Source organism: Carettochelys insculpta, chromosome 1 (assembly GCF_033958435.1).
Source record: "Carettochelys insculpta isolate YL-2023 chromosome 1, ASM3395843v1, whole genome shotgun sequence".
Lineage (NCBI taxonomy): Eukaryota > Metazoa > Chordata > Testudines > Carettochelyidae > Carettochelys > Carettochelys insculpta.
Window position 1 is genome coordinate 11,991,057 of NC_134137.1, and position 15,835 is coordinate 12,006,891.

Genomic DNA, 15,835 nt, shown 5'->3' on the forward strand with positions numbered 1-15,835 from the left:
CGAGCAGGGCTGGCTGCTGGAGGAGTCGCCTTCCAGGTCAGCACCGGAAACGTGCAGGGGACACAACATTTCTCTCTGCCTTGAAAGCCTCTGATCCTGGGATTCTCGTCCCACCTCTTCAAATCTGCACCGCAGCTCCATGTGGCCCCCAGGAGTCGTCCGCGCTGCTTGGCCCAGCCGTGTGCCGGCACAGCAGTGGCCGAGTGGGGGGCCTGGTGCTCCTGTGTATAGGGTCTGTGGAATGCTTGGTGCTCCAGTGAGATGACGGGTCCCTGACCTACATCTAGGCCTGGTTTCCTTTCTGCACCGGGAACAAGGCTCAGCAGTCCCCGATGGCTCCTGGCGCTGGTGGAGTTAGGGAAAGTGGCCAACAATTGTCTCTCCAGACGCCATGGGCTGCCCCCAGCATGCCGGTGTCCGTCCGAGCCCCGGGCCCCCAACGAGGTCCATGCCACTACAGTCGCCTGCCCAGCCCCTGTCTAAAGTGCTTTCTTCCATCCGTCCCCCGGGCCCTGGCGCCACCGAAACGCAACACTGAGCAGTAAACACAATGCGAGGTGGCCACGCCCAGAAGAACGATTTTTTCCTCTCCTTTGCCTGGTGGCCTCAAACCTGACCTCTGCTGGACACAGAAGGCGTCACAATGACGCAGCTCATGAGCATTAATTTCCTTGGCTCGGTGGCGGAACCGGCCCGGTGCCATGGGCTGCCGGCTGCCCACTGCGGCACTTTCGTTCACAGTGGTACGTGGTGGGAAGCTGCAGGTCGACGGGGGGGCGTGTCACTATGGGTACGCTTTCAAAATGGCTGCCCTGCCCGTCTCGGTGTGAGTGAGCGCGCCGGGGTCTTCCACGAGTGCCTCCAAAGGCGCCTGGCCTGGTGGGCCCCAACGGTGCTAGCAGGGGTCTACGGCGGGCGACCCAGGGTGGCCACCCTCATCTCTCCGTGGCGTTGGGGCTGAGTTGTGTCTGTTCCCAGCCGCAGCTGGGACCCACGTGCAGACAGTGGAGCCTGGCTGCCTGGCCAGGTGGGGCGCCAGGTGAATGGACATAACGAGGGGGCGAAGTGAGCTAGGCCTGAGCAGGGACTGGCCCCTCACAGCTTTCCGCCGCACCCAGCCGCAGGCTCAAGTCTACGTAGGGCTGCTGCACCCTGCGAGGGCTCATGGGAAGCCAGAGAAATGCTCCTGCCGCACCATCTCTGACTGCATCTCTCCCAAGAACCGGCTAGCGTAGGCCTCTGGCCAGAGAGGGCCATGGAACATGCCCTCACACCTGTCCCGCCGGTGGCTAACAGGAGAGAAGACAGTGGAACCCGAGGGCAGGTCCCAGGCTTCTCAGAAGCCTCAGCTGCCCTCTTCCCTGAGCTGCTGGCCATTGGGGTATTCCCTTCCCCAGCTGTGTTGAAAATGAGGCAAAGCCCAGCCCGGACCAGAAGCCACCACACAGCCAGGGCCCCTGGCATCGCAGGCGCTCAAAAAGGAGGCCATGTTCTCATGGGCATCAAAGGGGGAACAGAGGAGGCTGCAGAGGACGTTCCTCAGACAAAGCCCAGTGTGGGCGGGGGGTATGGGGACACAGCTTCCCCAATTACTGCTCGACCAGAGGTGCGTGCCGGGCTGGCCACTCTGGGGGATACTGCTTGCTGGGTGCTGAGCCGGTCTCATGGCTGGGCGAGGTCAATCTCCTTAGGGATGTGGGGGGTGAGGGGCGGCCTGGAAGAGCCGGTGGGCTGCAGGCGTGGCTCAGCCAGGTGTCCGTTCCGCTCTTCCCTCCGGGCTGGGAGAATCAGGACTTCCCAGCGGCCTGGGCTGGGAGGAGTGGTCCTAGCTGGCTCTGCGGACAGTGGGAGGCGCCTTGGAGACTAATAGCTAGGGAAGGGGGCGGCGGGGGGAAGCTATTTGAGGTCGCACACAATGGCACACGAAGGAGCTGGCAATGTTTGTTTGGCGCGCTCAGTTCCTGGTGGTTAGAACAGGTTTGTCTTGAGGGCATTGGGCTTCCTGTGGAAGGAGGAGAGGACGCCGGAGAAAGGTCCTGGCATGGCCTCAGCCGGCTGCCACGCCTTCAGGAGCTCCGCCGTGTTGGTGGTACCATTGCTGGTGCTGACCCCTGGCCAGATGGGAGCCTTTAAGGGCTGGGCAGTGTGGCTGGGCCCGAGGCCCTGCCCTGTGCCGGGGCTGGGGCTCAGGCTGCTCCCAGGGCTGTTGAGGCTGCCTGTGGTGGGCAGCGAGGCGGTGCTGTCCGGGGTGGGGCTGCAGTTGGATTCCTTGGACTCGTCGTCTTCCGAAGAGGAGCGTGGCTCCGATTTCTTGTTGGCCGAGGAGCCGCCGTTCACCCCCTTGGCATTCGCGGCCCGTTCCTGCTTGCGGAACTTGGCGCGTCGGTTCTGGAACCAAACCTGGATGGAAGAGGGGTGGGATGGTCACCATGGGGTGTGGTGGGTGGACAGAAAAAACAAGTCAAGCAAGGAAGGAAGGATCCTCCTACAGCGTACTCTGTTGTCTCGGACAGCATGGAGTCCCAGTAAGGACTCGCACCTCTCTGGCACCCTCCGCCAGATTGCGTACTGATAGCGCTTGGACTTGGGTGTCCAAGTACTGCAGGACACCTAACTTCCAATGTACTGTCAAGTACTTTCATTGCTCAGTGTTTTCCTGACCTGGCTTACAGGCCAGGGGGCGCTGCAGGGCTGCAGGAAGCTAAGGTGAGTTATGACCTTGCTGCAGAGAGCAGCCTGCTTTCTCTCTCACTGGCTCGCTCTCAGGTGTGTTCTCGGTCTGAATTCTACCTAACAAAGCCATGTTATGTCACAGCCCCCAGTCAGGGCAATTATGTTCTTCTCTGTGCCGTGGACATAACATAACAAACACCTTTGAGGATCTGGGGCGAGGCTAACAGAGGCACTCGTGGCATCTCAGGAAGAAACCAACGCCTTTTGGTCGGGTCTCTAAATCACCATACGCACCGGTGTCACAACAGTGAGAGATGGCCATCAGTGGTGAGGATGTATGCCCAAGGGGTGAGATTAAGGGAGGGCTCAGAGTCGAGACAGGCGGCTGTTGGCTGCACAAGGTGATTATATTCACTGTAAAATCCTTTGGTGGTGGAAATTTACCACCTGTTTCTTTCACTGCCAGGCTGTTGGGTTTTAGTATTATGATTTAGTGTGTGCAGGGCTGCCAGCTCTGACGCTTTTCATAGGCTCATAGAAATGGGGGCCCAGAAGGGACCTCGCAAGGGCATCAAATCCAACACCTGGTGCAGAGCATGTGCCAAGTAAATCCAGTGGTTCTCAACCCAGGGCTGCCTTGTGGCCCAATCGGCACTGAGCTGCGGCCCGTGTGACAGCCTCAGGGCCATAAGACAGTATCTCTATTGTGTGGGTGCAGCCCCATAACACAGCCAGCAGCTCACAGTGGTAAATAAACTGAGCACCACTGGTCTAGACCTGCCCTGATGGCTTTGTCCAACCTGTTCTTAAAGTGTTGGGGACCCACCAACCCCCTTGGAAGCCTGTTCCAGAGTTAACTTCCCTGAGAGTCAGCCAGGTGCTGCTGCTGTCTAACCTACATCACCCCGCCGCGGGTTAACATGGGTGCGCCTTATTGTACAGGCAGCGGACACAGAGAACAGCTGACTGCCATCTCTTCTAGAACCACCGATGACACAATTTCTGCCGGGAGGGATATATACTTGTTTCAGTCTCACAATAACTCATGTTTCCTTTTTCAACTCCAATTCCTTCTGGCAGGAGATTGCATGGGGGTCTCAGCTTTCTTTATTTAAAAAAATGAATGAATAGATTTTACACCTTCAAGTTTGCAGAGACAGTTATAAAAGTGTAACACACACACACACACACACACAGACAGCATCCTACCAGCCCAGAAAGTAGCAGGCACATAAGAAGCTCCCAATTGTGTTTAACTCTGCTGACGTGGCGGGGGTCTAATGTGTGCTTTTTGAACCTCTGAGATTGTCCCGCTGCATTTGCCTTACAGTCATACCAAGAGGCCTGCTTACGAGCCAGGCGCTAGGTATGCTGATAGCACGAGGACCCCCGGCCTGAAATGTTTACGTTCTGGGCAGTCTCGTGGCTCAGGGGGCTGGCGAGTTTTCACTGTGGCTGCCCGTTCCCCGCTGCGCACTGAGTGTCTGGTACCCATTCATCGGCCTGATCAGCCTAAGCACCAGATTCTCCATTTGCTGGTGGAGTTTCCTGGATTTCCACCGGCAGCGTTGAGAGCAGAACTGGGCTCCAAGGAATTAGTGTTACGATTACAGCAACACAGTGGCCTTTTCTCCCCCTCCGCCCTTTAGTTTTCTTTGTTAGTATGTTCCAGTAGCACCTGGAGGGCTCGTCTGAGCCCAGGCCCCCTGGTGTGCAGCCCCCCTACCAAGCCATTGGTCTGAAGTGCCCAGATCCCCTTTCTCTCATAGCCTGAATGTGAGGGGAGAATCAATCCCCTCGTCTCCTGTCTCCAGCCTGGCCTGCCCGTCTCCCCAAGATACATTTTGATGCCCACTGAAGAATCAAATCTCAATTTGCTCCCATTTCTGCTGCTCCTGTTCAGGGCTGCCACTAATTTTTTTCCATCCTGGGCTGGAATAAATTTTATTACATGCACTGAGGCCTGTGTGGAGGTGCACCACCACTAGAAACACACCCTGCCAGCTGAGGGCACTCTGCCAATCAGCTGGGCAGTGCCTGACTCTCTCCTGGGTACCTGTCGAAGCACTCAGCTTCCAGGGAACGCTGCCCCTGCTTATATTTCTGCAGGGCTTTTTTTCTAGGGCTGGGTTTAATGGACTGCGTGGCCATGGAGAGGGTGAGGCAGGGCAGCTGAGAGGTAGCTGCTCACAGCCAGCAGAATTCCCATCAAGCGCTAAGGTTGGCGCTAACGCAGTCCTGCACACAGAGAGGTTTGCCCAAAAGCTGGCGCTTGTCTGCTCCTGCAGAAGCCACCGAGCTCAGGAAAGGGTGCAGCCACCTCACAGTAGACTTACAAGCTTGCAAGCAGCCCGGGATGGCTCGGAGAGGGACGTGAGGAGCAGGCCCAGGTGGATGTGCGGTGGCCCATGGGACCCACACAGCAGGGACCTGGGGGAGGCAGAATCTGTGCCCCCTGTTGGTATGTGAGAGGGGCTAGTGACAAACAAATGGGACCTGGAGACAAGACACAGGAGAACTTGGCCCCCAGCCCCAGCGTCAGACCTGTGCAGGGCACGTCACACAAGGAGCTGGCGCTCTGCCCCAGGGTTCCCCACCCCATGGGCAGCCCCACAGGAGTCGAAGCCGATGTGTCCGACAGCCTGTGAGTCAGAATGTGTGGGGTTTGCGGCGGGTGCAGCCCTTTCTCCACCACTAGCCACCCAACTGGATGTGTTGGAGGGATAGCCGGGGTGTAACTGGGGCAGGAGCCGAGCCACGGAAGGCTGTGCCTTCTGAAATTCAAAGCCTCTAGGGCCAGATGGGCCCCCGTGAGCCTGTCGTCTGAGCCCTCTACACCCAGGCCGGGGAACCGGCCTCCAGGATTCTGGCCCCAGGCACCCAGCTCGGATGGGTTGCATCGCTTTTCAGCAGACAGCCAGTCCAGCTGTAAGGCCCCTGGGGATGGTGAACCCCACCCGTCACTAGGGAAGCTGTTCCATGGTTAATTGCCCTGCCGGTGAAACCCCAGCGTGCCAAGTGCCGGCGGCTCAGGGACGCCCTGGGATGTTTCAGGAGAGGGAACTACAAGGGGGAGGGTCTAGCACCCCTCCCACCTCACTTTTGGCCTCGTTTGCACTGCTCGGGACAGCCAGACCCGGGTGCGAGATGGAACAGGCACCGGGCGGGCCAGAGACCTGCTGAGATTCTACAGCGAGCACCCAGGGCCTAACGAAGCACTGCACTGCAAGAGGAGGCTTCCGTGAGGGCCCAGCAGCTTAGAGAATACGCGTGAGAGCCAGGAGCCATGAGGCCTGTTCCCGACTGACCTGCCCCATGACTCTGGCTACAAACTGTCCCCACCTGCTGCCTCAGTTTCCCCATCTGGCCATTGTGGCTAACGGGCCTTGTCCCCTAGGCAAAAGGCTTTGCGCTCCATGGGGGAGGCGTGCTAAGCCTAGTCCAGGCCTGCACTGGCAAGTGCTTCGAGGGAGGGTGCCTACTGGTGGTGGTCCCATTGGCACAGAACCAGGGGCTGCTGCTCATACATGGGGCCCCAAGGCCTTCCCCCAGGGCTTCCTTCCACAACGCATACAAGGCAGCTCCCTCACCCCAGGAGCAGCCTCACGCTGCTCATTATCCCTCCTCCCTGCCTGCCCGCCAGAGGTGCTGAAAGAGACTGACAGCAGCACGTCCCTCTGGCCAGGCACGGCCTCTGAGCCCTGGCCCTCCACTGGCCGAGCTCCTGCTCCCCTCCCTGGGCCAGCCTTCCAGCCAGCCTCTGCCTGCACCCCCTCTGCACAGCCCCCCGGGCCCCCTTCCTTGCCCCGGTGCCCCGTCTTCTGCAGATCCCTCCTCACACTGCCTTGAGCCCAGCCAGCTACCCCCATATGCGAGGAGAGCAAGGGGACCCCTTGACTTGCTAAGAGACGAGGGCGAGGGGATGGCCTCTCCCGGAGGGGAAGCAGTGGGGGAGTTTGTATTGGCCCCCCGGAAAAGCTCACTCAGCTCATGGGCCTGGCCAGGGAGAACCTGCCCAGGGAAAGCAACAGGTCTGGTACGACCACACTGCCTGGAGGGAGCTGGGACTAGGCCACTGGGGACCAGGTGATGGGTCTTATACCCTGCGGCAAGACAAGCTGCCGGCTGCCTGGGAAGGTCAGCAAACAGCTGAGTGGGGTGAGCTATGTCAACGTGATGGAACTGCACTGGGACGTAGGGGTTTGGTGCCGGCCGTGTGCAGGCACTGGGAGGGGCAGGGGGGGGATCTGCTCTCCGGCACTGGAGCTGGTTGCTGGATGGAATCTATTCCCCTCTCTGACCAGCTAACCCCTGCCCAGCAGATGGAGATCAGGGAGGTGCTGTCCTCCGACCGGCTGGGGCTTACTAACCCGGGGAGCCAGACAGTGAGGAGCTGGTATTTACAGCCCTGCTTGCTCTGTGAGAGGAGGCCACCTGCTGACCGCTGGGGGTTGTGTGTCTGGCTGGGGCTGGGGTCTGCTGTACTGAAAGCCAAGACCTCCTCTCTGCCAAAGGGTCCATCTCCCTGGGAGGGGATAATGAGCAAGCGGGCTGAGGTGGCGCCGGGTTGCCACATCTTAGAGTGATGGCCGGGTGTTAATGGGGCAGGAGCGGAGCCACGGATGTCTGTGCCTTCGGAAATTCATAGCCTCTAGGGCTGGACAGGACCCTTATGAGCCTGTCCTCCGAGCCCTTTACAGCCCCGGCCAGACAACCACTTCCAGGGGTTCTGACACCAGGCCCACAAATTCTGAGGCAGCCAGAGCTTTTGAAAGCCAGCCAATCTAGCTGTACGGGTCCAGGGGATGGAGAGCCCCACACCTCACGGGGGAAGTTGTTCCAGTGGTTAATTGCCCTGCCAGTGGAAAAACCACGTGCCTAGTGCCGGCTGCTCAGGGACGCCCTTGCTTAGGGTTAAACACGATGGCAGGGCTCTCCTGAACAGTGTGGCCTTGCAGGCTCCTCACTAGGGATGAGTTTCTTCCTTTCGGGGCAGGACCAACACATGGGGGCCCAAATCCAGCCAGTTCTGTAAATTGGATCAATAACACGCCAGTCAGGGCGCTATCCCTTCCTCCAGCTTTTCATGCTGCACTTTGTGGACCCAGAGAAATAAATCCTTCCACCAGCCTTGCGCCAGAGGCTTTCTTCCGCCCCATTTCACTGACAGAGGAACCGAACGCAGGACATAGTAAGTGACATGGACATGGTTACACACCAAGACAGTGGCAGAGATCAACCCAGGGTCCTGACCATGCATCCCTGTGCTACAGAATGCGCCGTCACATTAGTGACTTAAACAACCTCACCCCAAGCAGTTGCAAAGGATTTATTCTTACAGCGTCTTGTTCAGCTTCATTATTTCGGTGGTGTTACTGGCCTTGTGGGTGGCAGGGAGCATTAGAAATGTGAGGTTTTATCTTCAGCAAGGCTCTTGACAAAGTCTTGTCAGCAAACTAGGGACACGTGAAGTCGAAGGAATTGTTTTGTGGAGACACACGTAGTGGAAAAAACAGACCCAAAAAGTAGTTATCGATGGTTTGCTGTTAAACTGGGATGATGTATCTGCCCTGGGTCCCGTCCAGTGTTCCCTGTAAGACAAGCTCTAGAGTGGCCCAGCAGGAGAGATTCAGCTGCTGCCCCAGCTCTGATTACCAGGTTGCCCACAACTGGTAGCACGTTTCTATTAGTGGTGCCGACCTGAACATGTAATAAAATTTATTTCACTGATGGAGGGGACAAAAATAGAGGGAGCCCTGGTCCAGAGCTACTCAGTATTTTCATCAATGACTTGGCTAACAGAGTGGAGAGGTTGGCTGTAAAGTCAGTGGGTGACTCCTAGCTGGGAGGGGTTGCAAGCACTTTGGAGGACAGGATTAGAATTCAAACTGACCTCAACAACTTGGTCTGACATCGTTGAGAGGAAACTGTATGTAAGACCCAGGAGTTTCTGCTGCCCTCAACCCAGACCTCAGCTGTATCCAGTTCTGGGAGGCCTGCTTTTGGAAAGGCAGGGGCAGATCGGAGAGAGTCCAGAGGAAACTCCAAAATGGCCAACATCTTAGAAAACTCAACCTGTGAGGAAAGCTTAAAACCCTTCGTCGTGTTTCCCCTTGACGAGAGGAGACTTGGGCAGGCAGGGGGGACAGGTAACAGTCTTCAGCTAGGTTAAGGGCTGTTATAAAGCGGACAGGGCTCAGTCACCCTCCATGTCTGCTGAAGGCTTAACCCGCAGCATGGGGGATTGAAGTTAGATATTAGGAAAGCCTTTCTAATGGCAAGAGATGATAACACTGCAATGGGCTGCCAGCTGGGCTGCAGACACCCCATCACAAGAGGTTTATCGGACCTGGTTGGACAAACCTGTGTCAAGCTGGGGCAAGGATATCTGTCCCTGCCTGGGAGCAGGGGACTGGGTTACGTGGCTTCTCCAGGTCTGTGACAGCCCCATATTTCTGTGGTACTATGATTATAAAAGCATCCCAGGAAGCAGGGAAGTATTATCCCTTTACAGGTGGGGACCTGGGGGCACAGAGCCCCGCAACTGAGGAGAGCCAAGAGGCATGTGGTTAACTTTAAGAAATCCCAGGGAAGTGAACAGGACAGAGGTGCCCGCTTAAAATTAAGATCCTGCTTAAGAGCTTTGTTGAATAGCCACCGTAAACAAAGGGAGTGTGAAACAATGACTGACATATGTCGCTGAGGACTATGACTCCTTGAGTCTATTCTTGGCTGTTGTCAGAGCTGGACAAGTCATGGCTGCCTCAGTTTCCCCATTCGCCCAATGGGCGGATGACACTGTCTTACCTCCCAGGGATGGTGCGATGCTGGACCCCCTAATGTCTGTAAGGCTCTTTGAGGTCCTTGCATGGAAGGCAGTAGGTTAAAGGGTTGTGATTTATTAACAATAATACATTCCGGCTACTCTGCAAGTCAGGAAAGAGCTGTCTAAAGAATACAAGCCACGTCATGTCTGCCCGGGCTGGGCTTACCTGGACCCTGGCTTCAGTGAGGTCGATCTTCAGCGCCAGCTCCTCCCGGGTATAGATGTCTGGGTAGTGGGTCTCTGCAAAGACCCTCTCCAGCTCCTTCAGCTGGGAGCTAGTGAACGTGGTCCTGATCCTTCTCTGCTTCCTCTTCTCATTGATGCCCGAGGGATCTGAGAAGAACTTGTAGGGAACTGCAGGGGAACAAGCGGGGAGGACAGCTTTAATACCAGAGGGTCTTAAAGGCAGAGAGTGCAATCAAAGAGGGACTATATCTACAGATTATACCTATAGGCAATGACTAGCAGTTCACACTGGCACTGACAAGGGATTATATTACTCCCACCGACCTGAATCCTAACTCCCTTTGGATCCTCCAGCACTCCCAGCCTTACAGACTGTTAAAGTGGCAATATGCTAGTTGCTAACAATTCTTACATTGCTGGCTATTGCTTAATTATTACGCATTTGATTATTAATCATATACATATTTTCTCCGAGTCTGTGCTTTTCACATTACTAATACTGCAGTTAGCATTTTATCTTGAAGTGTTAATATTTCACTAGCAAACAAGTCTTACATTGCTGACTATTGGTTACTTATATGCATTTGATCACTAATCATATTATATTATATTATAGTATATTATCTGTGATTTGTATGCTAATAATATTGCAGTTAATGGTTTATATTTAAATTCAGTATGAATATTGCATTAGCTAGCCATTATTACACTGTTGACTATTGTTTAATTATATGCATTTGTCTACTAATCATATGTATTATTTATTATTTCTCTGTTAATAATATTGCAGTTAGTGGTTTATATTTAACTATTAATATTTCACTAGCTAACCAGTATTACACAGTTGACTGTTGAAGTGGGTCCATCCCACGAAAGCTCATAATGGAATAAATCATTTTATTCGTCTTTAAAGTGTTACATTTCTGCTGTTTTGTTTTATTGGAATACAGACTAACACAGCTACCTCTCTCTTACACTTGATTATTGTTTAATTATATGCACTTGTCTACTAATCATATGTATTATGTATGATTTCTATGTTAATTATATTGCAGTTAGTGATTTATATTTAAGTATCAATATTTCACCGGATAACAATTATGTTGTTGATTATTGTTTAATTATATACATTTAACTACTATTCATATATGTACAGTCTATCCTTTCTAAGTTAATAATATTGCAATTAGTGTTTTATATTTAAGTATTTGTATTTCTCTAATGAACAATTCTTGCATTAGTCTTAAGGGGTAGCTATGTTGTACCTTAAAAACTAACGAATTTGTTTATTAGGTAATGAGCTTTTGTACCTGCCGCAACAAGGTTTCCCTCCACAAGTCTTTTGTGTACAGGGTCCAAAATTAGAAACTAATGAATTTATGTATTAGGTAATGAGCTTTCCTGGGTAAGACCCACTTCCGAAAATCTCACAAAAGCTCATTACCTAATAAATAAATAAATATGTTAGTCTTTAGGGTACTACAGGGCTGCAAATTATAAACTGATATGTGAATTATTGTTGACTATTGGTTACTTATATGCATTTGACCACTAATCATTTATAGTATTCCTGATTTTATATTAATAATATGGCGTTTTTTATTTAAGTATACATATTTCACCAGCTAATAATTATTACATTCTTGACTTTTCCACTCATATACATTTCACTGCTAATCCTATCTATAAAATCAATGCTTTCTATGCTAATTCTATTGCAGTTACTGTTTTATATTTATATATTCACATTTCACTAGCAAACAATTGTTACACTGTTGACTATTTTAATTATACACATTTGACTACTAAACATATATATAAAATCAATGCTTTCTACGTTAATAATAATATTGCAGTTTGTGTTTTATATTTATGTATTCATATTTCGCTAGCAAACAATCACATTGTTGAGTATTTTAATTGTACATTTAACTCCTAATTGTACATAAGATCGTTGTTTTCTGTGTTAATATAGAATAATAAATAATAATAATAATTATGGTTTATAGGTATGCATTCATATTTCACTTGCAAACAATCACATTGTTGACTATTTTAATTGTACATTTAACTACTAATCATATGTATAAAATTGTTGCTTTCTGTGTTAATATTGCATAATAAGAAATAATAAGAAATAATAATAATATCAAAACAGAAAGCAGTCAAGTAGCACTTTAAAGATTAGCAAAATGGTTTATTAGGTGAGCTTTCGTGGGACAGACCCACCTCGCCAGACCAGAACAGACCTAGTGCTTTATTGCAGTTAGTGTTTCATATTTCTGCGTTCATATTTCACGAGCAAACAGTGACATTGTTGACTATTTTAATTGTACATTTAACTCCTAATCGCGCGTCTAAAATCTTTGCTTTGCTTTCCGTGTTAACGTTGCATAACACGGATGGCGCTTCCTTGGCGTATTCACACCCCGCTCGCTGCCCTTGCTGCCCAGAGCCGGTTCCGCCGCTCCCAGGGATTGCCTGGCTGATTGGCGCTTTGCAATAGCCTGACACAGGCCGGCCGCGCTTTTGGGGTGCGCAGCTGCCGAGGCGTGAGGATCTCGCGGCCCCGGCCGTGACTTGGCGCTGCAGTGTCGGGGCGCGGCGGCTGAACTCGGGGCAGGCGCTGGGCTGGAGACCCCCTTCCCCCCGGCCCTGGCTGCCGCGGGAAGTGCCGGGGGGCTGGAGACGGCACGCGGAGCGCTGGCCGGAGCACCCGTCGGGGCCGGGACCGCAGCGCCCCGCGAGTCCCCGGCAAAGGGGGGCGGGGTTCGAGCCCAGCCGCGGCGGGGTGCGGGGCGAGCTCCCGTCGAAGCGCGCCCCGGAGGGAGAGGGGCCGGGGGCAGACACAGGGGTGGGGGGAGCTGGACGTGAGGGGAGACGGGGGGGGCTGGAGGTGGGGAGGGCAGAGGCAGGAGCTGGGGGGCAGGACGGGAGGGGAGAGGGGGGCAGAGGCAGGAGCTGGGGGGCAGGACGGGAGGGGAGAGGGGGGCAGACGCAGGGGTTGGGGGGCAGGAGGTGAGGGGGCGGGGAGGGCAGAGGCAGGAGCTGGGGGGCAGACGCAGGGGTTGGGGGGCAGGACGGGAGGGGAGAGGGGGGCAGACGCAGGGGTTGGGGGGCAGGAGGTGAGGGGGCGGGGAGGGCAGAGGCAGGAGCTGGGGGGCAGGAGGTGAGGGGGGCGGGGAGGGCAGAGGCAGAAGCTGGGGGGCAGACGCAGGGGTAGAGGTGAGGGGGGCGGGGGGCAGCCGGGTTGGGGGGGCGGACCCCTAGCGCCTTCAAGCCAGACCCCGCTGTTACTCGGGGGCGCTGGGCTGAAGAAGCGGGTCTCCCCTGGGTGGGGAGCTCAGCGCCCCATAACTACGCGGGCTCCTCTTCCGCCGGCGGCTGGGCGGGGGGTTCTAGGCAGAAAGGAGGAAAACCCGTTTCAGCGCCCGGGCCGGGCCGCCGCTTCCCCGCCCAGCCCGACAGGTGCGCCCCGTGAGCGCGGAGCGGGTTTTCCGAGCCGGCTGGAGGAGGGGGGCCGGGGGCGGTGTTTGGGGCTGGCCCCACAGCCGAGGATCGCCCCGGAGACGGACAGACCGACGTGTTGCGGCTGCGCGACGGGCACCGCCGGGATTTACACGTGTAGCCCCGGCCCCGTCTGTGGCGGGACCCAGCCCCGGGAGCTGCGAGCGCCCGGGCTCGCCTGTCCCCTGGGCTAGTTCTCCACCGGCCACGCTTTGTCTTGCGAGCCCCGGGGCTGCGCGTGGGCTGGGGCCGGGGCCCATCGGTGGGGGAAGAGCTGGTCAATTTCCAACCCGAGCGCAGGTCCCGCGGGCAGGAAACTGACCAGGGCTGGGTGCGCGCAGCTGGTCCCCGGGGCTGCAGCCCCGCCCGTCTCACGGGGAATAATTCCCCCAAACTTCCGCGCCGCCGTGTCTGCCCAGGTCAGATCAGGTCTCTGGCTGCGCCCCGGCCCGGCTGTAACCCGATTACCCGTCGCTGGGGCTCGGCTGCGCCTTAACTTGCTTACGCGCCTCGTCTGGGATCCTCATCCCCGCCGCCCGCGCAATGGGGTTAGGCCCATGCGAAGGGGGGAGACCGGGCGGCTCTAAGGAGCCGGCGCACCTGGGCCCCCTCCAGGGTTACCTGTGGAGTAAGGCGAGGGCTGGTGGTCTCGCAGGGCCCCCAGGGTGCAGTTGGCTGTGCTGAGGGGGGCGCAGCCGGGGCTGGAGCCGAAGCTGCTCCGGATGGGGTTGTACTGGAAGCCGCTGGCCTGGCTGCAGGGGCTGAAGTCGGCGTAGGCGGACGCCTCCATGGCGGCCATGCAGGAGTCGTAGGAGTTGAGGTAGGAGTAATCCATTTGGTACATGGAGCGGGGCCCGGGGCAGCGGGAGGCGAGTGCGGGGCAGCAGCCTCAGCGCCTGGCGCCTCCTCGAGCTCTCCCGCGGCCTCTGGGCTGGGCGCCTTCGGGGGACCTCTCCATGCGCGGCTGCTGCGCGCCCCTGGGCTAGCCGGCCAGGCACTGCTGCTCCCGGCTGGCGGGGCCGGCCGCCGGGTAATATACCGGGCTGGGGCTGGGCAGACAATGGCTCCGGCGTCGGTGGCTTTTGCATGACAATGTCTGCGGAGCGGGGCTGGGGGGGCAGGGGACTGGGGGAGGCGCCTCCCGCCCGCGCATCACCGACCAGCCCCTGCCTGGCGAGGGGGAGGGGTCACCCCAGCCCCACACGGGGCCGCCCCGCCCAGGCAAGCGCCCCCCGGGGCCCTCCCCGCCCCCCCGACGGGGCCCTGCCTCCGAGCCCGGCCCCGGCGGCTGCGGGAGCGGGCGGAGGCAGCCGAGCCGGCCGCTGGGCCACCCCCAGGCCGGGCTGGGCGTGCTGGGAGCGGGCGCTGCGTCCCTCCGGGGGGCCGGGGCAGGATCGGGGCTGCGCTGGGGGCTCGGGCGGGCCGGGGAGGGGGAGGGGGCCCGGGGCTCTGCCCAGCGCCAGCCAGCGCGCCCCAGAGCATCCCCCGCCCGCGCCCCGCGTCTCCCGGCCCGGCACCGACGGCCGGTCCCTCCCGCCTTTCGGGGCCCGCCGCTGGCCGGGCCCAGCCCCGAGGGTGTGAGGGCCGGGCCGGGCCGGGCCCGCGGGAACGCAGGAGGGGCCTTGGCTGGAAGCCCCCGGCCGCCCCCGCCGCTGCAGCTGGGCGGGAGCCGGAGCCCCTGTGCCTGGACCCGTCTCCTCCCGGCCCGGCCGCGCAGCTGGAGCTCTGCCCGCGCCGCTGGCTGGTCCCGGGCCGGGCGGGGAGTCGCGCTCAGAACGAGCCCTGCGCCCCCCGGGCGCGCCCGCAGCGGGGTTGGGCTCCGCCTGGGCCGGGGCCGGGCCCTGCTACGAACCCCGCCCGGACAGCCGCGGCCTGCGCTGGTGGGCGCGGGGCTGAGCTCCGGGCGGGCGGGCCGCGGGGTGCGGCTGGGGCCGGGCTTTGGGCACCGAGCGGCGGCGCCCGGGGGAGCGGACACACGGACCGGCGTGGGGCAGGGCTCGGGGCGGGTCAGTGGGGCGGGGTGGGGGTGGGGTCAGTGGGGCAGGGCCCGGGGCGGTTCCGTGGGGCGGGGTGGGGGTGGGGTCAGTGGGGCAGGGCCCGGGGCGGTTCCGTGGGGCGGGGTGCGGGGGGTCAGTGGGGCAGGGGCAGGGCCCGGCTGGCTGCTGCGGGGGATGTGTGGTTAATGTCGGTTTGCGCTGCCCCGGCTCTGTCACGCGTGGCCGCGGCGCGGGGCGCAGAGGAGAGCGGGGCCGGGCAGCGGATCCCCCGGCTGATGGAGCGGGAGGAGCCGGGGCCAGCGGCCGGCACCTGAGCTGGGCCCCAGGCGGAGCGGGCTCGGCCTCTGCTGCAGCACAAGGCTGGGCGGGCACTGCCCGGCACCCCGCCCCCAGCCTCGCCCTGTGCACCCAGCCTGGGACCCCCTCCCCCAGCCCGGCACCCCGCCCCCAGCCTGGCCCATTGTACCCAGCCCAACACCCCACCCCCACCCCTGCTCCCAGCCTGGGACCCCCTCCCCCAGCCTGGGCACCCCACCCCCAGCCCGGCACCCCGCCCCCAGCCTGGCCCATTGTACCCAGCCCAGCACCCCACCCCCACCCCTGCTCCCAGCCTGGGACCCCCTCCCCCAGCCTGGCCCATTGTACC

The 15,835-nt window shown here is 58.0% G+C and overlaps 1 protein-coding gene across 2 annotated transcripts; it reads right to left on the reverse strand.

The window, feature by feature from the left end:
* Positions 1 to 1,819: 1,819 nt before the first annotated feature.
* Positions 1,820 to 14,036, reverse strand: PHOX2A (paired like homeobox 2A). 2 transcript variants are annotated; one of them, XM_074980727.1, is made up of 5 exons: positions 13,814 to 14,036; positions 9,666 to 9,853; positions 5,589 to 5,599; positions 2,601 to 2,610; positions 1,820 to 2,400 (listed from the first exon to the last, which is right to left on the reverse strand). In XM_074980727.1, the coding sequence occupies exons 1-5, from the start codon at positions 14,034 to 14,036 to the stop codon at positions 1,969 to 1,971; spliced, it is 864 nt and encodes a 287-aa protein (XP_074836828.1). In that variant the 3' UTR covers positions 1,820 to 1,968. The 2 variants fall into 2 exon arrangements, with proteins under 2 accessions (XP_074836828.1, XP_074836837.1); XM_074980736.1 differs by lacking the exons at positions 2,601 to 2,610; positions 5,589 to 5,599.
* Positions 14,037 to 15,835: the final 1,799 nt, after the last annotated feature.

Bases quoted from the DNA above. Each gene is read 5' to 3' on its own strand.
- PHOX2A (XM_074980727.1), bottom strand. From the start codon at position 14,036: ATGTACCAAATGGATTACTCCTACCTCAACTCCTACGACTCCTGCATG. The intron at 9,854-13,813 runs GTAACCCTGGAG...GTTCCCCTGCAG, and splicing joins GCCCTCGCCTTACTCCACAG to TTCCCTACAAGTTCTTCTCA.